Consider the following 24,864-nt stretch of genomic DNA (forward strand, 5'->3'; position numbering starts at 1 on the left):
CTCAAATGAAGAGAGAAATCATCTATGAAGTTACCTCTAATCTCTAATGACTATGATAATGATAGCCCATATTTATATAATAATGCCTCAGCCTCAATTTCACCTGTCCCAGTGTCTTGCATGCTAGTTGGTATATTGGAAGTGCTCAATAAATGCTCATTCATTCATCTTCATTATCCAGAAATGAGTAACCAATTGGTAGAAGCAAATTCCCTTTGGTTTACAAAGTTTAATGGAGTGGGTCGATATGGGCTCCTTCCCTAAATTTCCAGGGCACTCTGCACCTGGCTCATTATTTTTTTCATACTCAAATTTGTTTGAAGAGTTCTTTTTTATATTTCTAATCTTCTCTTTAAGGAAAGGGACATTTACTATGCTTCGCTATAACCCCAGGATTTCCTAGAGATCTCATGGGACCATTCCCTGTCTGAGTACAAGGATGTTCCAGTGTGAACCCTAAAATAATACATAATCTCTGGAAAGGACAAAGAAGCTCAACTGATACTGACTGAATTAATGGGAACCTCTTTTGTTTTGACTGATCCAGTGTTTCCTTTAGAGGAGAACCTAGACTGAGATTATAAAGTTAGTTCTTTCATGAAATTATTCAGATCTTGTTAGTCATTCAAAAGTCATTTATGAAGCACCAATACTGTGCTAAACCCTATAGACACAAAGAAAGGTAAATGTAGTCCCTGCCCTCCAAGAGCTTACATTTTAATGTAGGAGACAATCAGCTAATAACTAGGTACATACATACATACAAGATGTGTAGAAAGCAGATGGGAGGGAACTGTAGTGAAAGTCAATGAAGTGAAGCAAAACTAAGGAAGAACATTCCTGGCATAGGGGACAGCAAGGACAAAGTTCTATGTCTGTAGAGTTGGGTTCTACAGTCGTGATGTTTTCTGACCATCTTAAGGGTCCTATTGTTATCGTATTGTTAAGACACTAGTCCAACCAAACAGACTCATCTTAGCAAGCTCTCTTGGCCCATTAGATCTTTCTTGCTATTTTGACTGATGCTTGGGTCTTATAGCAGATTGGTTGAATGCTCTGTGCTCTAGCAGCAATCTGGTCCCAATTTTACCCTCCCCCAAACTGTCATTGATATTATCAGAAGTCTCATTGACTAAAAGGGTAATTAATAGATGGAGGTAGAGGTTGAGGGGGTTCGAAGTCAGGAAGGGGATTGAAGGTATCTTCAATGTCTACACAATGTTTCTACACATTCCTAAGGGCATGCTATTGAGGAGTAAGACAGGAAATCAAAAAAACTTGCTATCTGATATATGTGTATATGAATATAAACATATGTTCATGTATATAAACACACATACATGTGTATATCTACACATATGTATGTATATATGTGTCTTGATCAAAGAGGACTCTCTCTGGAAAGCTATGGGAAAATAGAAGTAGAAAGACACGTATGTACACTAAGTCACTACTGAAAGTCACTTTAGCCAATTCATGAGCATTTTCAGAGGTGAAAAGAATACTTTAAAGAGAAATCTTATCTCCATCCTTTTCTTCATCTTCCATAATCACTTTATGTCTTTCTTCTTGGAGAAGCCTAATACCTATAAAAAAAACAAAACAACATAAAACACAAATCTGGGATTAGGGATCTTTTATGAATGCATTGGAAACTCTCTGAATGCACCATGGAAAATTATGCAAAGTTGAAAGCAGTCTAAGAAGACTGTCAGTTTAATGATGGGATAGCTTGGGGTAGTGGGAAGACCTCAGGATTTAGAGTCAGTTCTCCTGGGTTTGAATCCTGGTCCTGAAAATTATTGACTGTTTGACCTTGGGTAAGTCACCCAAATTACCTGGACCTTAATTCCCTATCCATAAAATAAGAATTTCTATTACATCACCTCTAAGGTCTCTTTTAGATCTTACCTATGTTGTTTAGAAAGAATACTAGCTAGGGGCGGCTAGGTAGCGCAGTGAATAGAGCACTGGTCTTGGAGTCAGGAGTCCCTGGGTTCAAATCCGACCTCAAACACTTAATAATTACCTAGCCCTGTGGCCTTGGGCAAGCCACTTAACCCCATTGCCTTGAAAAAAAGTCTAAAAAAATACTAGCTAGTGTGAAGTGCTTTGAGATTTGCAAAGTGTTTTAAAAAATAACTCATTTTGCCCCCACAACAACCTTGGGTAGTAGAACCTCTCAGCTATGAGACTTCTAGGGGTCCAAGTTCAGAAATCTATCCATTGGACTACCTAGTTGCCTTTAGCTAAAGAGGTCTGTTTGGTCATATGCTTTTTCAATCAGCTCCCAAGATGAGGATGAGAAAACTCAGGTAGAATGGCTCACCAGAGCCAAACCTAGGATGGAGGTCTTCTGACTCTGAGAGAAGACAGGGCTTGACCTGGTGCCAAATGAAGTTTTACCCAAGGTCTTTGAGCCCAGATAGAGTTAAGCTTTCTTTTCAAATAGTGAGTAAAACTGAAGGTATTAAAAGATTGTGAATGATTACCATTTCTATCTCTTCTTGTCATTCACAATCTTTAAATACCTTCAGTTTTACTCACTATTTGAAAAGAAAGCTTAACTCTATCTGGGCTCAAAGACCTTGGGTAAAACTTCATTTGGCACCAGGTCAAGCCCTGTCTTCTCTCAGAGTCAGAAGACCTCCATCCTAGGTTTGGCTCTGGTGATCCAAATTTCTGGTCAAATGAGTTATTCTCTTTGACTTACAATTTCTTCATCCTGTAAAAATGATCAGCTTGGTCCAGACCATTTTACGTGTTATTTTCTGATTCTAGTTTGCTCTGCATTGAAACATCTTAGAAATCAGCCAAGGGCAGGTTTTAGGTTTTCCCACTTCTGTTGATTGAGGGAATTGCATCTGAGAGCAGGATCAGGGAAACTGAGCAAGGGTCAAGGCTCTTTACTGCCATCCATGGTACTTCCCTCTGCCACTCTATAGGCTGCCAAGTCCCTCCTTCTTCTCCACCTGCACTGCTGCCTTTTTCCCTTTCTCTCTTTATTATTCAAGGTCCTTTAGTGCTTGGAGCATCTCACTAAGATCTAAAACTGAACAAAGAAGCCGCACCCCCACAAGAGACCTTTCTTCAACACTGGACTCCATTCAAAGTAGAAGCAAATTAATGAACCTGCCGGGCTGCCTTAATGACAAGTCATTTGATTCCATCCCTGCTTGGTTTGTGTGGGATCTTTACCAATTAGATGATATTTGTTGGAGGAGAAAAACAGTTTCAAAAGCCTGGTTGAAATGAAAGCTTTTACATAATTCACTTTTGCAACACAGTGGGAGGTAGTTCACATTGGTGCCAGCAGAAAAGTGGTTCAGACTTTCTCTGGAAATCAGAGACGAGGATGACATTGATGAAGATGGCCGTAATAACTTCCATTTAGATGGTGTTTTATGATTTAGAAAATGCTTTTATAAACACCTCATTTTATCTTCCCACCAGCCCTGAAAGATTGGTTCAATGATTATCATCAGCCCCATTTCATAGATAAGAGAACAAACAGACTGGGAGTGACTTGACCAGGGTGAACTCTAAGTGTTGGAGGCAGGATTTAAACTCAGTTATTCGTGATTCCAGACCTATCACTCTATTCTCTGTGCCACTTAGATGCCTCACATAATTCTGGAAGACAGCAGATCTGTCCTACCTCACAATTTTTCCTCTTTTATAGATTCTCCTCTCAATTCAGTTCATTGAGGCACAATTCCGGCTAATGCATCATGGAAGAAAGACTCTAGATTCCTGGGGCCTGACACCTGTGAATTACCACCAAAGTCCAGACTCACCTGTAATCAGTGTGGGGAGTCAGAGCTGAGAACTTGGTCTCTGACCCTGTGCCCTTGGCATGGAGAGGCAGGTATTTTATATACATACATACATATATATATATATATATATATATATACACACACACACACACACACACACACACACACACACACTCTTTGGTCAAGGAAGGAAGCATAGGACAGGGAAAAGGTGTTGAATTTGGAATGTTCCACTTGAGACATTCAAATCTATTTGATTTTGCTTCTGCTACTTACTATGAGATCAGGTAGATCATTTAGCCTGGTTGGGCCTTAGTTCTGTTCTCTATAAAAATGAATGAAAGGAACTCAAAGGTCTCAAAGGTCCCTTTCAGCTTTAGGTGTGTGAGCTAGAGAATTCTATCATCTCAAGATTTTATGATCCTTTCCAATCATTCTCTTTCGCTAGGCTCCTAGACAACTGAATAGTTATTGTCCAAGTCACAAATATTGGGTCTTCACGGCATTGGAAGAAACCTTAGTATGGATTACCCCTCCTCAAGCTGAGTGGTTATCATCCAAGTTATTATGTGATGACCTCCACAGAAGGGCAACCAATCCATTACCTCTTGAGATAGCTCAATTCAACCATAGATGACTCTGATGATTAGGGAATATTTCTTTATATTAAGTCAAAATTTCATTTAAAAAAAGGGGGCGGCTAGGTGGCACAATGAGTAGAGCACTGGCCTGGGAGTCAGGAGTCCCTGAGTTCAAACCCAGCCTCAGACACACTTAATAATTACATAGCTGTGTGGCCTTGGGCAACTTAACCCTAATGCTTTGCAAAAAAAAAAAATTTAGAGCTACAGGTCCTACAGAGGTAAACTCCTTTATCTTACAAATGCGGTAATGGAGGTTAAGCAAAGAGACTTGACCATGGTACACAAATGACTCATCCCAGGTTTACTTTACACCAAATCTTGCCTTCTTTCCATGTTTCCATGTATCAAAGTCCCTCTCTTTACCAGGTAGCATTAAGGTCTTAGTCTTCTCTAAGTAGGTTATTAGTATTGGCCTTGTTGAAGGACAACTCTTTTCTTTTTATCCTATTTAAAATGTTTCCTCTTGGCAGAGTAGAAAACCCACACTAGATACTGAGAGAAGAGACTTTGGTCTGAGTGCTAGCTGTATGACCTTGAGCAAGTCATGGTACTCTGAGACATTTCTTAAAAGATTGATATTTGTTCATAGGGCTATTATGAGGAAAAAGTTTATAAACTCTTTGTCTAATTTTAAATGATTAGTGCTAATAGATGTGTAGTCAAAGGATGTGACTAGGTAGTTTTCACAAGAGGAAATAAAAACTCAGCATATGAAAGATGCAAACAAGACAAATGCGATTAACTGTATTTTTTAAAAAAAAATAATCATTTGATTGGCAAAGATGGAAAAAGATAAAAACAGTATAAATATTGATGGGAATGTGGAAAGACAGGGCCACCAATGTTGGAGCTGTGAATTGGCCTGATCATTCTAGGGAAAAAAACCCAGAAATCCCCAAGGAAAAATCATTTTTGACCCATTGATAATATTATTAAATAAATGCCCAAAGTAGGTTAAAATAGGGGAAAAGTCCCATAGGCATAAAAAATATTTACAATGGCATTTTTGTATCAGGAGGCACCAAGCAAAGTTGGCACCCATCTATCCATCAATAGGAAGCTGGATGACCAAATAGTGGTATATGGTGATGATGAAATATTATTGGGCAGCTGGCTGGCATTGTAGAGAGAGCCCTGGGCCTGGGGTCAGGAAGATTTGAGTTCCACTCCTATTTCAGACACTTTCTAGCTGTGTGATCCTTGGCAAGTCACTTCACCCCTGATGGCCTCAGTTTCCTCAACTGTAAAATGAGCTGGAGAAGAAAATAGTAAATCTCTGCCAAGAAAACTCCAAATGGGGTCATGAGACCCCGTGACTGACATGACTTGAGCAACTCAATGAAAACAATACCATTGTACGTAGGGAAAATCGAACAAACAAACATGAGGAATTCAGAGAAATATAGGGAGACTTGTACCAACTGATAAGGGCAAAGTAAAGAGACCCAGGAGAGCAACTCATATAATGACAAACAACATAAAGGAAAACAACACGGAGGGGGCAGCTAGATGGCGCAGTGGATAGAGCGCGGGCCCTGGAGTCAGGAGGACCTGAGTTCAATTCTGGTCTCAGACACTTAACAATTACCTAGCTGTGTGGCCTTGGACAAGCCACTTAACTCCATTGCCTTGCAAAAAAATAAAAATAAAAATAAATATGGAAGGACATTAGAACTCTGATCAGTAAGCCACCTTAGGTCCAGATGTTAAAGTCTAGTCTTGGTAAAAAGGTAGTGGAGTGATAAGTATAGAATAATGATGACAGCTTGCATTATGGAGAGTTTTAGGACTTGCAAAGCATTTCACATATAGGTTTTCATGTGATCCTAACTACAACCCTAGGAGGTAAGTACTCCCTGTAATATTACCATATTACAGATGAAAAAACTGAGGCACAGAGCAGGGAGGATTTGCCGGGGTTAGACAGCTAGGAAGTGTCTGAAGTCAGATTGTAACCTTGGCATTCCTGACTCCAACTTCGGCACTCCGGTGCTGTTGCATCTAGATGCTTCTTCTAATGAGTCCTGAGTGCTCAGATATGGCCAGGGTGTTAGATTTCTCCCTTCAACTAGATGACTTTGTTATAAGAGAAGATTCTATTACAAGAGGGGCTAGATTAAGGAAGTAATAAAGATGACTTTTAAAGGCTCAATAAAACATTAATTTAGAACATATGTTTAAGAATTTTTAGCCTTCCAAATACAGAGTGAGGAAAGAAATTCTGAGCTTTCCAGCTGAGAGCTCCAAAGGCTCACTATTCCTCTCATAGATCTAATCAAGGACTATCATCCTGGATCAATTCTTTCTACCCCAGCAAGATTAATCCACGAGCCTCGCGTATCCCTGAGCTGTGTTCAGCAGGTTCGATCAGATGAACTGCAACTACTTACCAAGAGCAGGGAGCCATATGTCTTATTCATCAGGATGGAGAGTGGTGACAGCTGGAGCCCTTTGGGGACAAACCTTGGCTTGGCCCAGGATCTGGAGACAATCTGTGACTGGGGGAGGGGTATTTGGGGAAGCAGGAGAGGAGAGGGAGGGGGCTGGTGGAGAGGAAGGTCATTGGCCCTGTAGAATAAGGGTACTTAGCTGGAGATTTATGGGTGAAAGGGAATTGGGAGTCCTGTTTTCAGTTTGTTGAGGACTAATGAGGAAGAGCCATCTCCAGAGTGTTTTTGCTTATGAGCTCCTCTTTGCACCCTTATTAGAACCCATGTAGAACTCTTTGAACATCTGCCTCGGGCCATTTTCTGATCATTATCGCTAGCAACTTCATTCCTGCCAAATCTTCAGCTACTCAGAGGCTCTTCAAAAATACAATACTTCAGTTAATATGCTAATAAAAAGGAGATCATAGAACAATGTGTATGGCTAAATAAACAGAATTGTGTCTGCCTGTGCATACAAATGTGCTGGTGCAGGGATTTTGGTTTATGGATGGAAGGAAATCTATTGGGTGGAATTTTAAGTTGGTTTGCAATAAACCTTGGCTTTCTGGTCTACCTCTGCTTCTTAGTTAAGTTCATGACCCTGGACAAGTCCCTTAATCCACAGATGTTTCAGGATTGATGCACTAGATACATTCAGAGCTAGAAGGGACCTTAGATGCTCTCAAGTCCAATCTACTCATTTAAGAAAAACATTTTTTTAATTAAAAAATTATAGCCCTCTCCATCCTGTCCTCTTTTTAACCCCCACTGGAAAAAAGAAAAACAAAAGCCTTGCAAGAAACCTCTTTAGTCAAAAAAGACAAATCCAATCTGCCATATACCAAAAAGCATGGCTCCTTTGGCATCCTGAGTCTATCGCTCTGACAGGAAGTAATCTGCTTTACCACTGAGATCCTGGAATCAGACTCCTGAATTTTCCAAAATTGTTTGTCTTTACTATATTGTTCCAAGTCTTCATTTTAAAGAATAGGAAAGTGAAGTCCAAAGAAGTCAAGATACTTGTCCAGGGTCCTACCCTCTGGTCTTTCTGACTTCAAAATTCAGCACGTTATCTAATATGCCATTGAAACGCTTAAATCCAGGCTTTTAACTTTTTGTATGTCAAGGACCCCTAAAGCAATCTAAAGACTATGGAAGTCTATGGAAGCCTTCTCAAAATAATGTTAAAAGTATATTAGAGGGACGGCTAGGTGGTGCAGTGGATAGATCACTGACCTTGGAGTCAGCAGTACCCTGAATTCAAATCCAACCTCAGACACTTAACAATTACCTAGGGTGTGGCTGTGGGCAGGCAAGAACGCTTCTCCTTAATCTTAGCCTTCCCTCTGTGACTATACCCAATACATCTTACCTTTAGCTCAATAGTACAGTGGTTTCCATACTGTCTCTCCATTAGACTGGGAGCTCCTTGAGAGCCAGGATTGTCTTTGGCCTCTCGTTGTATCCCCACCCCTTAGAATAGAGCCAGTCAGATAGTTATTGCTTAAAAATGTTGACTGAATGGACTGACACTGAGTGAAGTGAGCAGAACCAGAAGAACACCAAACACACTAGCAACATGGGGTGATGATCTACTATAATGGACTTGTTCAACTCAGCAGTGCAATAAAGAAAGACAATTCCAAAAGATTTGTGATGGAAAATACAATTCCTATCCACAGAAGGAACTGTGGAGTTTAAATGCAGACCAGAGATTCTTATCATCCACTTTTTTCTTTTAGTTTTTGCAAGGCAGTGGGGTTAAGTGACTTGCCCAAGGCCCCATAGCTAGATAATTATTAAGGATTTGAACTCTGGTCCTCCTGCCTCCAGGGCCGGTGCTCTATCCACTGTGCCACCTAGCTGCCCCCATTTTCCACTTTTAAAAGTTATCTTATATACTGTGGTTTTTTTTCCTCTATTTTTCCCATTTTGATTTGATTCCTCTTTCACAACATGATTAATATGACTATTTGTTTAACATAGTTATACATGTATAACTGAGATTAGATTCCTTTATGTCAGGAAGAAGGGGGAGAAGAAAGGGAGGAAGGGAGAGAAATGTGAAACTCCAAATCTTACAAAAAAGGATTAGTGAAAATTATCTTTGCATGTGGTTGGAAAATTAAATAAATAAAATAATTTGTGGGGGGGTTTTTTGCTATGTAATGGGGTGTAAGTGACTTGGCCAAGATCACACAGCTAAGTAATTATTAAGGGTCTAAGACCAGATTTAAACTCAGGTCTTCCTGACTCTGGGGCCAATGTTGTATCTACTGTGCCACCTAGCTTCCCCAATAAAAACAATTTAAAAAAATGTTGGTTGACTATTATTCCAACTAATCTGTAAATTTGGGGGTTGGATTAGATGATCTTAAAAATGCTTCTAGCTATAAATGCATCAGCTTAATATATATATATGTATGTACATATATATAAATATATATATATAAAACATATATATCTAGAGAGAGAGAAAGATGATAAATAGATGGATAGACACAGCATTTCTATGCATTCATTCTTAACGTCGCATTATGCTTATTTGCTGAAGGTTCACAAAGAAGTAAGCAAAACATGTCCTGTTCTTAAGAAGATGGGAGGAATACAAGACATGAAGGGGAATTGTGGACAACAGGGAGTCATAGCTGACCAGTCAGAGTCCAGGGTGATTTTAAGGGACAAAGTCCTACCTTGGGCCTATGATTCTTTGGCAAAATTTGATTCCTAGGATTCTACTTGTTCTGTCTAAAGGAAGCCCAGAGGGACCATTTAATGAAAAGACACTTGGATTTAGAGAGGTAAGATTGCTTCCTTTAGATTCCAAGAAGAGATATAATTAATAAATGAGGAAATTCCAAAAGCTCAGAGATGGAAGGGACATTTTATATAATCCCGATTGGGATAAGATTAACATAGCTAACATAATAGACCAGTGATCATCCAGCCTCTACTTGAGGGTCTCCAATGAGGGAGAACCCAGACTCCCAATTCCCTAACCCAACCATGGTTCATTTTGGATCCATTCTGGATATCTCTAATTATCACATGCTAGCTCTAATGTCAATAAATACTCAATTTATTCAATAAATAATTATTCATTAAAAGCTTATCATATTCCAGGAAAAATGAAAGTCTTTCTTGATCATGTGTCTGGAGACAAGGTCCTTGCTTAGTAAAATTTTGAAATTCTCCACACTCTTCCTTCTTTACTCTTTTAGTGATTTTATCTTTTCATTCCCTCCCTTTTGCAAGTCATTTCCTTTTTCTTTCGAGCCAAACTAGCCTACTAGTTGCAGTCAAGTTCCCACCTCCATGCCTTTGCCTGACCTATCTGTCCTTTGCAGAATGCATTATCCATTTACCTTTGCCTCATAGAATCACGAGCTTCCTTCCTAGTCAAAAGCAGGCATCTCCCTGTACATAAAACTTTCCTGACCTCCCTTTCTAAACACACACGTTGCATTGGCGTGTACACAAAGACAGTTTGGTTTTAGTCTTTACATTTTCAAACACCTCAAGTAAGTGGGAACTGGCTTGAAAGCTGTTGTCTTGTATTACATTGAGACAGAGTCAAAAAAGTGGCCAGCTGTGTGGAGCCATTGACTATTGATTATATAATGTGTGTTATAAATAATACATAGCATATAGAATTAGCTTAATTCTGTTTTTCCCCTACTGGGACTTTTAAGTCACCTACAGAAGTCAGGAGAAGCTTTAACTGCCTTAACGATGTGATAAAGACATCCTAGGAAGGCAGGAGGGGCCAGCCTACCCAGGTGGCTGGGAGAAGGAGGGATAAAGTCTGCTTGGTCTTCTGCTTTAACTTACACTGAATTTGCTTGGGAAAGAGGACAGAGGGGAAAATCTAGGTCCATGTTTTTAGGGGAGCTACTGGGAGAAGGCAATCCTGTCTGTCCTCCCCACCATCACCTAGGGGTTTCTATCAGTAGCATGGATTGCAAAGTCAGAGAAAAGTGAAAAAGAGTGATTTCAAGTCAAAGTCAAAATACCTCTGGCAGCGTGACTCTGACCTGGGAATTAGAGGATACTCGTATTTTTGTAATAACACTGACTGGCATTCATTATAACCCTGACTATGTCTCGTGCAGTCAGCACTTTATAATTATGATCTCATTTCCTCCTCACAACAATCATGAAAGGGAAAATCCTAGTATTAATTCCATTTTACAAATAAAGAAATTGAGGTAAAAAAGGTTAAATAATTTTCCAAGGGAGCCACAGCTTATAATTGTCTGAGATTAGATTTGAACTCATCTCTCTGATTCCAGCCCAGTATTCTGAACCTGGAGGACAATCCCCTCCAAGTCTCCATTTTTTCTTCAGTAAACTGGGGATCATAACGTCTATCATAGGGGATGCTGAGAAGAGCATGAGGTGATGGAAAGAAAAGATTCTGAAAATCTTAAAATGTCTTAGAAGTGGGAGACAATTATCATCTTTATTCAGATCTAAGGTGTCACTTCTTATCATTTTTGACATTTATTTATGTCTTCCTTCATCCAACAAACATTTATTTTTTGGGACCATTATGGAGGAGAGGAATCCTATTAGGACCAGTAATGGGGACTAGATAACTGGCCTGGAAGCCTGAAATCCCCAGGGTTCAAGTCTTGTCTTTGACCCTTCTTGGTTATGTGATCCTGGGTATGTCACCTAAACTCTTGATGTCTTAGGTTACTCACTAACACTTTTAAGTTGAAGAGAAGGTATAAGGTTACTATATTTATTTGTTGCTATATCCATTAATCTACCTTGCTAATTATTAGCCAATACCAGGTAGCTTTGACAATTATTGCCTTATGAAATGATTTCATATCTGGTCCCACTAAACCTCCTTCCTTTGTACTTTTTCATTAGTTCCTTTGCTATGTTTGCCTTTCTGTTCTTTCAAATAAATGTTATTTTATTTTGTCATATTTTTATTACTATTGAATGTTATTACTTTTTTATTATTTAAACATTTGATAATTTACTGGAATGGCATTTAATATATAAATTCGTTTAGGTAAAACTGTCATTTTATTATATTGAATCTGTCTACACATGAACAATGAACATATCTCCAATTATTTAAATCTGATTTTATTTATATAAAAAGGTTTTTTTTTTTACAATCTTGTTTATATTGTCCCTGGATTTGTTTTGGCAAGTTTATTTTCAAGTATTTTATATTGTCTAGAGTTACTTTAAATGCCACATTTCTTACTAACTCTTTTTAGAGGGTTTTATTTGGGGTATATAGGAATGGTCTACTCAAGATGATTAGGGGAAAAAAGGAAAAGAACCTTGTTTTTTAATTCATTCATTCATTCATTCATTCACTCATTAGGTTTTTTGCAAGGCAAATGGGGTTAAGTGGCTTGCCCGAGGCCCCACAGCTAGGTAATTATTATTAAGTGTCTGAAGTCACATTTGAACTCAGGTTCTCCTGATTCCAGGGCCCATGCTCTATCCACTGTGCCCGTAGCCATCCCAAACCTATATGTTTTAAAAAGTAGTTAATTGATAGCAGCTCTTTTTGTGGTGGCAAAGAAATGGAAATTTCAGGGAAGCCCATCAAATGGGGAATAACTGGACAATTTGTGGTACATGAATGTAATGGAATACTACTGTGCTCTAAGAAATAACAAGTTCGAGGATCTGAGAAAAAACACGGAGAGACTTGCATTACATAAAAAAGAATGAAATGAACAGAATCAAGAGCATGCTGAATTGCAATAATAACAATCATGTCCTGAAAGCATTGCAGTGTTTTTCAGGAGGTAATAAATAGGTTGCCAGGGAAGGTTTTTGAGTCTCGGAATGACATGAGAAATACAGAAATATGCTTCTAGTAGTCAAATTAAGGCTGAATTGGAGGAAGGAGACGTAGATCTGTTCAGAGCCTGTTTGAATAGTAATCCAGAATTTAAACTAGGCATAGAGTATGGAGAATTCCATGGAAATGGAGGGAAGGGAAAGCGAAAAGATGAAAGAGATGGAGTGGGGGCAGTGGTAATAAGACCCAATAATTGCTTGAATACAAGAGATGAAGGAAAAAAAGAGTCAAAGGGTATCCCGAGGATAGCAAAATGAATGGTGCATCCAAGAGCAAAAAGAATGACGACAAGAGGAAGGAGGGTGTAAGAGAAAGAAAAGGGGCTCAGAACTCACTATTTGACAAAAATTGCTGAGAAAACTGACATAGACCCACATTTCATACCCTATTACTAAAATAAGGTGGAAATGGTACATGATTTAGACATAAAGAATGATACCATAGACCAATAAAGAGAACAAGAAATTGTATATCTGCTGGGTCTATGGAAAGATCAATGTAAAAATAAAACCAATGCAGCCAAGATTATTAGAAATTCAGAAAGCTGAGAAACAATTTTCACAGCCAGTGTTTCTGATAAAGGATTCATTTCTAAAATAAATGAATCAAATTTATAAGACTATGAGTCATTCTCTAAATGATAAATGGTCAAAGATTATGAACAGGTCGTTTTCAAATGAAGAAATTAAAACTATGTATAGTCATATGAAAAAATGTTCCAAATCATCATTGATTAGAGAAATGCAAATTAAAACAATTCTGAGCTACCACTTATCAGATTGTTCAATATGACAAAACAGAAAATGATCAGTGTTGGAGAGGATGTGGGAAAATTGGGACATTAATGCAATGTTGGTGGAGTTGTGAACAGTTCCAACCATTCTGGAGATCCTTTGCCCAAAGGGCAATAAAACTGTGCCTACTATTTGATCCAGCAATACTGATACTAGGGCTGCATCTCAAAAAGATCATAGAAATGGGAAAAGTCCCATATGTACAAAAAATATTTATAGCAACTCTTTTTGTAGAGGAAAAGAATTGGAAATGGAGGGGATGCCCATCAAGTGGGGAATTACTGAACAAGCTATGATACATGAATGTGATGGAATACTATTGTTCTATAGCAAATCATGAGTGGCCAGACTTTAGAGAAGCCTGGAAAGACTTATAAGAACTGAGGCTGAGTAAGGGAACAGAACCAAGAGAACATTATACACATCAATAATAACACTGGGAAATGATCGACTATGTATGATGGACTTTGCTCATCTTGGTCCTTTGATGATCAAGGACAATCCTGAAAGATCTATTATGGAGTATGTCATCCACATCCAGAGAAAAAACTATGGACTCTGAATGCAGAGAAAAAAGATGACATTTCCTTTTTAAAGCTTCTTTTATCTTATTTCTTTCTTCCTCATGGTCTCCCTCCATCCCTCCACCTTAGTTCTATCCTTTTTCACAAGATGACTGATACAGAAATATGTTAAACATGACTGTACACATATAGAACTTTTAGCAGAGTGTTTGTGGCCATGGGGTGGGGTGGGGGAGGGAAGGGTGGGTGTAGGAAAATGGAGAACTCATAAACTTGCGAATAGATGAATGTTGAAAACTACTTTGCATGTAATTGGAAAAATAAAGAAATGAAAAGAAGAAAGAAAGAAAAGGAGCTTGGTTTGCTATTATTGAATGTTAGGTGTCAAAGATCTTTTGGTTGAAGGTCAGAGACCCATAGAATCTCAACCTGGAAGGGCCCTTCATGGCCAACCTGGCAGGCATCTAGTCCAACCTGGATTTGAACAAGAACCTCAATTAAAGTATCCTACAAATCTGCACCAACCACCACAACAACCATAAACCCCCTTCCATCAATACGGACTGTTCAGAATTTTGACTATAACTCACAAAACCTTGCGAAATCCATCTGCCAAAGTGAGGCTCCAGCACAGTATGAATAAAAGCAATGGGATGGCCTTACTTCCCTATTCCTCTGGGAGACATTTCAACAGATACTTCCAATAGTTTGATGCTTGTCCTTCATTTTTTAAAAGACCAGGACATTGGGGGGGGGGTGATGCCATGACAAACACAGGATCTGGCTTTGAGTGAGGGGGGCGGGACTGTGCTAGGTCACCAGCCTCCCTTTCTCATGCAGAACCATCTGGGTCCAGTGGCCAGATATGAATGAGGATGACTGGAGACAGCCCTGGGTTCGAGGCAGTCAGGGTGAAGTGACGTGTCCAATGTCACCCAGATAGTAAGTGTCAGAGGCTGGATCCAAACTCCTGTCCTTCTGACTCCAAGGCCAGTGCTCTATCCATTGCACCACCTAATTGCTCTTATTTTCAATAGACCTTCAAGGCTACAGTAGTGAATTAAAGGGCCTGATGTTTCCCTAGCCCAATGAACTGAATCAAATTAGACTGAATTGGGGGTGTCAGCATTGCATACTCCTGTCCTTCCTCAGTGATGCTCTATGGGACCTTGGCCAAGTCACTTGATCTTTCCAGGCCTTCATGTCTTCACCTGTAAAATAAAGGGGTTGTGTCAAACAAGACCCCTTTCAGCTGTTTCTGAGCCTCTGAGCTCACTTGCTTTTTATTTTTTATTTTTTGGTTTTTGCAAAGCAATGGGTTAAGTGACTTGCCCAAGGTCATACAGCTAGGTAATTATTAAGTCCACCTAGCTGCCCCTTGACTTAGCTTTCTGCAGTCATTTTCTATATGAAATGCTGTTCAGAGAGTAGGTGGAACTGCGAGTGTGGCTGGAGGCAGTTCTGATGCTAAGTTAGGTGGGGCCCTCAATGGAAAGCCATTGAGCTGACAGAGAACTTGCAATCACTCCAGCGGTCAGCCCAGGCATTCCTGCCTAATATCCTGGAACATCCAGACTAGAGAATCTCTAAATAAGACAGTGGACTTAGTATACTGATAGACGTGTACACACAGGGAGACAGAGAGAGGGAGAAAAGGAGAAAGAGAGTGAGAGAGAGTGAAAGAGAGCAAGACAGAGTGAAAGACAGAGAGAGAGAGAGACAGACAGACAGACAGACAGAGACACAGAGACAGAGAGACAGACAGACAGAGACAGAGGGAGAGAGATACACAGAGAGGCAGACAGACAGACAGACAGACATGGACAGACACAGATACAAAGGGAGAAAGACAGAGACAGAGACAGAGTAGGTATTGAACATTTATTATATGCTATTCATTCTAAGTGCTGGAGATAAAAATATAAGTGAACAAGACAGTTCTTGCCTTCAGTGAGCTTATATTCTAATGGGGGGAAGAAAACCTTAAATGGGAGATCTGGGGGTGACATGATATGGTGGGGAGGCTGGTGACATGAATCCTGATTCTGGGCAAGAACAGGCCAAAGCTCAGCTACCAAAACTTGCCACACCAGGGGCAAAATCCAAAGTTGTATTGAGGAAGAGAGGAAGATAGACCGATAATAGACCACATGATGAGTAGAAAGTATGTTGGATTTGGCATCGTGAACACTCAGGTTCAAATCCTGTCCCTGATCCTTTCTAGCTGTGTGGCCCTGAACAAGTCACTTAACTTCCCTAGAGGCAGCTTGGATAGAATATAAAGAATAGTGGATAGAACACTGAACTTGGCACCAGGAAAATTTGGTTTCAAATCCCACCTCAGATACTAGCTGCATGACTCTGAACCTCAGTTACTTCAACTGCTCTGTCTGCCTCAGTTTCTCATCTGCAATGTGAGAAAACCAAAGATGGGGTCACAGAGAGTCAGCCATGACAGAAAAATGACTGCACAATGACAACAATAGTATGGATGCATGCATGTAAGAGAGAGTAAAAAAATGTATAGATGTAAAAATTAGTATCTTCTCATGTAATGAAAATGTGGGTATTTTGTAAAACTGCTAATGAATACACATATAAATATGTATACACTTACATAAATGTGCATGTGCATGCATATATACTATATAATTGGGCTTTTTTTCATAAACAGTTTTATGAGTACCCACTTTTCTATAATGAGGGAAGGTTCTAGTTGGCTTTAGCCAAAGCCTCTATACCAGCAGATCTTAGTTGTCCATCACAATAAACAGGGAGTTGAGAGCTTGCCGGAGGTGCCAGCCCTGACCTCTCCCCCAGCTGACCCTGGTGAAGGCTGTGTCAGGAGCCCCTCCAGATGGTGAGACTGGTGACTAGGTGGTGATTGCCACCTTCCAAATGCCCTGCCTCTGCCCTTTTACCTGCTGCAAAAGGTGACATGTGAAGAGCAGGTGTGTCCTTTCTCCTTGGTTTTTTCTGCTCCAGGTCATTGGTATGAAGAACTGGACTCAGTTTGCCCTTTGGTGGATTCTCGTTGATGTCACATCTTTTTGTTAAATGCTCAGAAATCACACCTGCATGATCCAGGGGCAGACAAGGAAAACCAGTTCAAACTCCTATGCTTAGTCATACAAAATAGCTCAGAGACAAATTTAGAGTCTGGCCCTGACAGTTTCCCAAAGCAGACCGACCTCTGATACTCTACCTCTCTGTCTTTATCTCTTATGTCTGTGTCTGTCTGTCTCTCTCTCTGTCTCTCTCTCTCTCTCTCTCTCTCTCTCTCTCTCTCTCTCTCACACACACACACACACACACACACACACACACACACACACAGGTTCAGAAGTAAGATGACAGATGTAGAGATAAAGTTCTAGAAGGAAACTGAGACTTTCCACCTTAAGAGTTCTTAACTCAGCATCTGAGAATTCACTTTTATTTATTTATCTGTCTATTTATTCATTCACTTGTTTGTTCATCTATTTATCTATCTAGCTATTTATTCATTTGTTCATTTATTTATTTGTTTGTTTGTTTGTTTGTTTATTTATGTTTTTGCAAGGCAAATGGGGTTAAATGACTTGCCCAAGGCCACACAACTAAGTAATTATTATGGGTCTGAGGCCACATTTGAACCCAGGTCCTCCTGACTCCAGGGTTGGTGCTCTATCCACTGTGCTACCTAGCCGCCCCTGGAATTTGCTTTTTAAGGTAATTTTGATTATAGTATTTCAATATATTATCTTCCTTTATAATCTTTAAGCTTTTGATGTATGACTTTTAAAGTATCATTCTGAGAAATTTCTATAGCATATTCCAGCTGGCAAACATTTTTCCTTAGCATACAAAAGACTAAGATCCCTTGAGCCTGTCCAATACTTTCATTTTGCAAATGAGAAATGGAGGTTAAGTGACTTATTTAGGACCACACAGCCAGATTCAGGATTCAAACCCATGTCCACAGATCTAGATTCAGCTCTATTTCCACTGAATTATGCAGAATGGTCTCAAGTTATAGATTTAGGTCAGCAAGAGTTAGATTTGTCTCTTGCTCCTTACTGTCTGGGCTAACCACTTAACTTTTCCATTTCCTTATCTGTAAGATGGTGGAGTTGGGGCTGACCTTTGAAGGTCCCTTCTAGCTCCAAATCTAGGATCCTGTGAGTGGTACGCAAGTCCTTGCACTTCACTCCAGCCCCTTGCCATTATTCCAGTCCCAGGAGCACTTCTTGCTCCTAAAGCCTCACCCAAGATGTAAAGCTGCCCCATCTCTGCCTCTCTGCCTCCTTTCCCTTTCCTCAGTGCCCCCCACACCCACCGGCACAGAAAACTTAAAACTGTTGTCTTGTCAATTTGGCCCCATTTTACAGACTGAACTGACAATATTGGGTCACCTGTCACAAAAGGAGGAATGTGGAGTGCAGGGGTGTCTTTCCTTCTTGGCTTCTTTTGTTCCAAGTCAGAGTTTGAAGATCCCTGAATGGACTTTCCTTTCCTTGACTTCTTTTTAATATCACAACTCATAATGAACTGCTCCGAAATCTCCTCTGCATTTGACAAAGGAAGGAAAAAATAGAATCCTGTAAAACCCCAGCACAAAGGGAAAATTGGCAATATGGAACAGAAAACCTCCTGTAGATTGCTTTTGGGTTATTTTTAAGGGGAGGAGAGGGAAGGGTCTAAATAGCGTCTAATTGGAAGCTGTAATTAACTACGTGATGAAAGAATGGTTTCCAATACTTATGGTCTCTTTCTGCCTCTTTATCAGTCTGTTATCGCTGCCTTCTCTTGGAGTCACCCTCAGGGCTCTTTAGCATCCGTCATTCTTCTTAATATAAAAATTTACACAGAAGGAAACCCAGATGAGCAGGCCAGCTTTGAAAGTAACAAGGTGAATTTGCCATAGACTTTTTAAAAAGCATTAGAGATTCATGTCTTTCTATACAATGACCTTTTCTTTTGGACTGTTATATAGAAAATATTATTTTTCTTTTGGTGTTTAAGTGAAGAATTTCAAAAATTCCCTTCTGCAAGACAGAAAGTACAGAAAAGACATTACATTTAAATCAGCTGAAGGCCAGTAATTAAGTTTAAAGTTCTACCTCATTCCTCACTCGTATACAACCAGTCACTAAATTCTGTTTCTTAGGCTATATAGGTCAAAACTCTCACTTTACACATGTGGAAACTGAGGCCCAGAAAGTTGAAGGCACTTGCTCTCTAGAATTACTCTACAAGAATCTATTAAGCGTTTCTGTTCCAAGCACTCTGTATACATCAAGGACAGAAATAGAACCCAGATCCTTTGACCCCAGATCCACTTTGTGCTCGAACCATTGAAATGCCCTCCTAATTGTTTTGCCTATCTCTAGTTTGCATCTTACATGTCAGTTTTCCTTATGACTGTAGCCTTACTATAAATGGGATGACCTCAGCTGAGTTTATACTGAGATCCTGGGGACAAATCTTACTATCGTAGGTGATTCCCAAACAATAATCAATATTTCCATTTTTAATCTAGTTCCACAATTGACATTTAGCAGACATTAGAGAGCTCCAGTCCCCAGCCTAACTCTCCTTAAAGGACACAACACAGCAAGGTTCACTCTGTTAGATAGCACCCCCAGGGAGTCATCCAAATGACAAAGAGAAATGGAAACATGAGAGGAATCTCCTCCGAAAACTTCTTTTTCATTCTGAAATTTCCTTCTTAGATACCTATCTCCCTACTGCTTTTTAGGTTCCTTCTCATTTTCCATTTAAGGCCTATCATGATTGACTCCATCACTGATGAACTGATCTAATCCCCAAATCCTGAGCCTTGGTGTCACACTCATATCATTTTCCAAATCTGTATGCTTTTCTCTTCTTTGCCAATCTGAACTCTATTGTTTCTTCAGGACCCACAACCTCTCTTAAATATTTAAAAAGCTGAGTGACATAGAGGACAACATGCTTAATTTAAAGCCAGGAAGATCGGAATCCAGATCTCGCCTGAGACATTTAGCAGTTGTATGAGCCTGGATAAATCACCTTTTTTTTTCTTTTCTTTTTTCCCCTGGTTACATGCAAAAAGCAAGTTTCAGCAACTGAGTTACAAATTCTCTCCCTCTCTCCTCTATCAAGTTACTTCATATAGTTAAAAACCCCAACATTTTTGAAACACCATTTTCTCATTTGAAAAATGAGAGGATTAGACTGATCTCTAAGGTTTCAAATGATCCTGATTAAGTTACAACTTTTTGAAACCACATTTTTCTCTTTTGTAAAATGAGAGGTTTAAATGCTAATCTTTAAGGTTCCTTTGAGTATAGAATCTAGGGAGCCATTGGTTCTATGCTCAATGCTGAGAATGCTGTACTTTTTCTTTTCAAAGAGCTGCAAATATAATATTAGGAGGGGATGGAGCATAGTAAGCAGAGACAGACATGGGACCTGTGATTCCAGTGATAAAATGAACTCCAGGATGAGAACACTATGACCTCTACTGCAGGTGAGCACATTTAGAGCTCCAAAAGTTTAAATGACTTGCCCAAGATGACACAGCCAGAGTTGGACACATAGTAGATGATTGACAGAAGCTAATTGACTCTCTGAGGTGAGATTGAAACACAGGTCTTCCTAGTTCTGAGAATGGTTCTATATTTGTTTCATTCTAATGCCTCTATAGAATCAAAGCAAAACTATATTTTCATTAATTTGTAATAGAAAGGAGGAAGAATTGAAGCAAAGAAATCAAGGAAATTTGAGGAAGAAGTGATCACTTTTGTCCATACCCAGAAGGTGGAACTTGAACCGGGTCAGACAGAGATGAGAGGGAGGGCTTTCCAGCAACATAAAATAGCCAGAGAAAACACATGGAGGAAAAAGACTGCGAGATGAGATTGGAGAGTAACCAGGAGACCAGTGTACAATAGGATCTACTATGGAATACGGCTCTAGAATCTGGGCGGCCTTGAATGTTGGACTAAGGAGTTTGTATTTTATTTGTAAAGCATTGCGGAGCCACTAAAAACTATTAGGCAATGGAGTGTGATGGCCAGACAATGCATTAGAAAGAATAACTTTTCAGCTATGTGTAGGATTGATTAGGGATAGCAGCAATAAGAGCATTTGTCAGATGCTTTCCGAAACAAAAATGATAAAGTCTCTCATGATACCATTGTAGACAAGATGGAGAAATGTGGGCCAAACAACCTATAATTAGATGGCTTTAGAATTGCTTGAATGACCTAATCCAAAGTATAGTTATTAATGGAGTGATATAAATGCTGGCCAGTGGGGTCTAGGAGGAAGAATGGAAGGAAGACGTCTATAGAAGAATGCTCTAGGGATACACTCTCAGCCTTGTGCTGTTCATCATTTGCAGCAGTGCTTTGGATGAGGTCATAGACAACAATGTCAATATGTCAGATCTGCAGAGGGCATGGAACTGGGAAGGACAACTCGATGGGGATCTTTCTGTACCCCAGCTAGCTGGGAAGGACACAATAGGATCCAAAAAGAGGTTGACAGATGAGAGCACTGGACAGGATTCCTAAGATAAAATTTCATACAAAAGATCAAAGGGTGGTGAGATTGGGGGAGGAGTCATTGGTGACCCACCTCAGAGAGAGTCTGGTAGAACTTGGGAGATAGAAGTCAGATTGCAAGGAACTGAGGAGTGGACGGGGTGAGGAAATGGATGCCTAAAGTTGGGACTTGTAATGAAAGGGAGGATTGATCTGGCTAGAGATAGTGATAGAATCAAGAGATAGCTTTTGTTTTCTTCCTTCCTTCCTTCCTTCCTTCCTTCCCTCCTTTCTTCCTTCCTTCCTTCCTTCCTTCTTTCTGTCTTTCTTTCTTTTATCTTAGACCTGGGGATATATGTAGACAGACAAGGAAACAGTAGAGAGGAAAATTATAGAAAAGACCATTAAAGAGACAGTTTGTGAATATGTTAAAAAGAAATAAAGATTACAGGGATCCAGGATGTATGGCTAAATCAAGAATAAAGCAAGGCAGGCTAATATCATTACTTTTTCTGCTACATTGATTTTTCACAAACCTTTGATAAAGATTTTTACATTATTCTTGGGGAGATGATTAAGGGAAATGGATTTTAAAATGATCTTATGTCTACACTCAAAAAGTTGTCATGGATGCTTCAACATCAATGTCAAGTCAGCAATAATTTATTGAGCACCTATTATATGTCAGCCAATAAGTGTTACAGGTACAAAGAAAGACAAAAAAAAAAAAAAACTCCCAAGGAGTTCCCGGTCTAATACATGTCCCTAATAGAGTGATCCAGGGATCTGTGATTGACTTTGTTATTAATATCTTTATCTTGGGTAAAAACAGATAGCATGCTCATCCTACTTCCAAATGGTCCAAAGGTGAAAGTTATACGTAACCCCTAAATGATAGAGTCAGGGTACAAAATGGTTTTCCTATGGTAGTCTAGTTAGACATAACCTTCACAAACGACCTTTCTTTGGGAGACGTCTTCAGTAATTTTAAAGAGAATAAAGGGTCTTGAGATCAAAAAGTTTGAGAACCACTGGACAAGAATTCTGGACTCAAATCAAAATTGAGTAGAGATAAATGTTTAATCTTATACTTGGGTACCAAAAACCCTAACTCCAGGGGTCCAAGATGGAGGCACTAAGGTTAGATAGTGATCGTTTTGGGAAAAGATCTGGAGACTGAGGTGAACTACAGAGTTCTCTCCGAGTCAGCTGTGAGATGCAGCTGCATTTGGAGGGGAGGAGCTTTTAGACATAGTTCAGACCAGCTCTAGCACTCAACTCCTATCAGACCTTATCTGGAGTATCATGTGTCATGGCTTCAAAAGGGCATCAATAAGCCAGGGAGCAGCCAAGGAAGGCAGCCAGGATGTGAAGGGCCTTGAGTCTAGGTCATATGAGGATTGTCTGAAGGAACTAGGTATATTTAGCCTGGAGAAGACTCTGGAGAGATTTGAGATCTGGCTTCAAGTCTTTTCAGCCTGCATATGTAAAGGAAAGATTAGGCTTATTTTGTTTGGTCCCAGATAACTGAGAGCAATGGGGAAAAGATGCCAAGAAAGAAGGAAAGAGAAGAACAAGAGACAGAAGTGGAGAAACAAGACACACACACACACACACACACACACACACACACACACACAGAGAGAGAGAGAGAGAGAGAGAGAGAGAGAGAGAGAGAGAGAGAGAGAGAGAGAACAAAACAGGGAGAGATAAAGAAGAACAGAGAGACAGGGAACCAGACACACAAATACATATACAGACTCGATATTAGAAATAGTAATAAAAAAAGTCTGAACCATTAGAAGTACCTCAAAGTTGAGTGGGCTGCTGGAGGAGGTTCTGGGTTCCCCCTCATTGGGAATGCTCTAATAGGAATTCTTATTCTTATTTGGGGTTGTTCTAGCTGGCCACTGTGGACTCTTCTACTTTCTGAGTTTGAGATTCTGTAATTTATTAGAACACAGTAAAGGGGATGTTTCTCATAAATGATGCTATAAGACTGCAGTTCTTTGCCAGTGTCCTCAAGATGAGTGAGGACCATGACCCCACTGGTGAATCCACATGAAGAACAGTGACCCATGTGACCCCTATCCATGGGCCATGTTACCTCAATGATGTTTCCAGAGCCTGGATTTTGCTTCAATTTTGACTTTTACTTAAATTGTGCCTTTTGTGGTTTCCAATTTTGGAGAAATCTCTGAACATAAACTATCTTGATGGCAAATGGGGAGGGGGCAGAGGCATGTAATAACCAAAGAGGAGCATAAACAAGGACTATGAATATGCAAGAGGCACATCGATCAAAAGTGGGAGCATCTCATTTTTAGAAATGGGTAGAGGCAGAGATGCTTCTGGTATTTTCATTACAAAGGTTATGCAAAAAGTCAGTTCTGGAAAGGAAACAGATTGACAATAAAGCTGAAAAAAACTGTTTAAAATTCTGTCTTGATAGGCAAAAAGAGATATTTGAAATATTTTATTGAAACTGCACATGGGGTGCATGCATACAAGTAAATACTGGAAGCGGGCTATAATGCCACATTCGGTTTATTGCTTTACAAATGCTGAGACCGTGACTCTTTTCTGATCAGAGAGAAGAACAATGCCTCGTTCTTCTTTTTTTGCCTCTAATTAATTTCCCTCTAGAGCTTCAGCTAATATTTACATGCTGAGCCCAGCAGGAGCAAATACTTTTTGTCTGTCCATCTGGCAATGACTCTGTCACCAGAAGGCACAGTCTATCAGGTTTCACAGGGCCTCACTTTTCCTCCATTGAAAGCTGCCAATGGGCAGCATTTATTGCTGAAGAAGAGATGGTCGATTCCCACAGTGGCCATCGACATCAACCCCATGACATTTACCCAAGTGGTTGCTGTGTGTGTCCCTCTTGTCCATTCTCTCTTCTGGGAGCTTGTGGGACTGGATCCGCTCAGTGGACATCACTGAAAAGGAGTTTATCCAAAGCTATGGAAGAGTGAGAAGCAGCCAGTAGGTGATTCATTCACTCACTCATCAAATAAGTCACTCAATAGATATGTAAGTAGGTAACTGTTAGATGAGTTTCCTCACCCTTACCCAGAGTCCTCTATGGTGAGAAATTTATAAGTCCAGATTCTTCACTTCTATGAGGAAAAAAAAAGACATAGTAGGGACTCAAAGTCATGGGATCTTGGAGGTTCTCAAGCTTTACCCAAGTTTTGTTTGACAGCTGAAACCTGAAAGTCACAAAGGGAGTAGGAATAATAACAAACTGTAAGATTGGGAAGATTCAGTTTTACACACATATCATCTTATTTGAGCTTCACTTTGATCAGAGCTTGAATTTGACCCAGTGCTTACTG

The 24,864-nt window shown here is 39.7% G+C and overlaps 1 protein-coding gene across 1 annotated transcript; it reads right to left on the bottom strand.

Moving 5' to 3' along the window:
- Positions 1 to 785: 785 nt before the first annotated feature.
- Positions 786 to 24,476, bottom strand: PPP1R17 (protein phosphatase 1 regulatory subunit 17). The gene is made up of 4 exons (XM_074196093.1): positions 24,385 to 24,476; positions 18,407 to 18,559; positions 16,934 to 17,086; positions 786 to 1,586 (listed from the first exon to the last, which is right to left on the bottom strand). Exons 1-4 carry the CDS (start codon positions 24,461 to 24,463, stop codon positions 1,507 to 1,509), a joined length of 465 nt encoding a protein of 154 aa, XP_074052194.1. The 5' UTR covers positions 24,464 to 24,476; the 3' UTR covers positions 786 to 1,506.
- Between the last annotated feature and the right edge of the window lie 388 nt (positions 24,477 to 24,864).

Source organism: Macrotis lagotis, chromosome 8, assembly GCF_037893015.1.
Source record: "Macrotis lagotis isolate mMagLag1 chromosome 8, bilby.v1.9.chrom.fasta, whole genome shotgun sequence".
Lineage (NCBI taxonomy): Eukaryota > Metazoa > Chordata > Mammalia > Peramelemorphia > Peramelidae > Macrotis > Macrotis lagotis.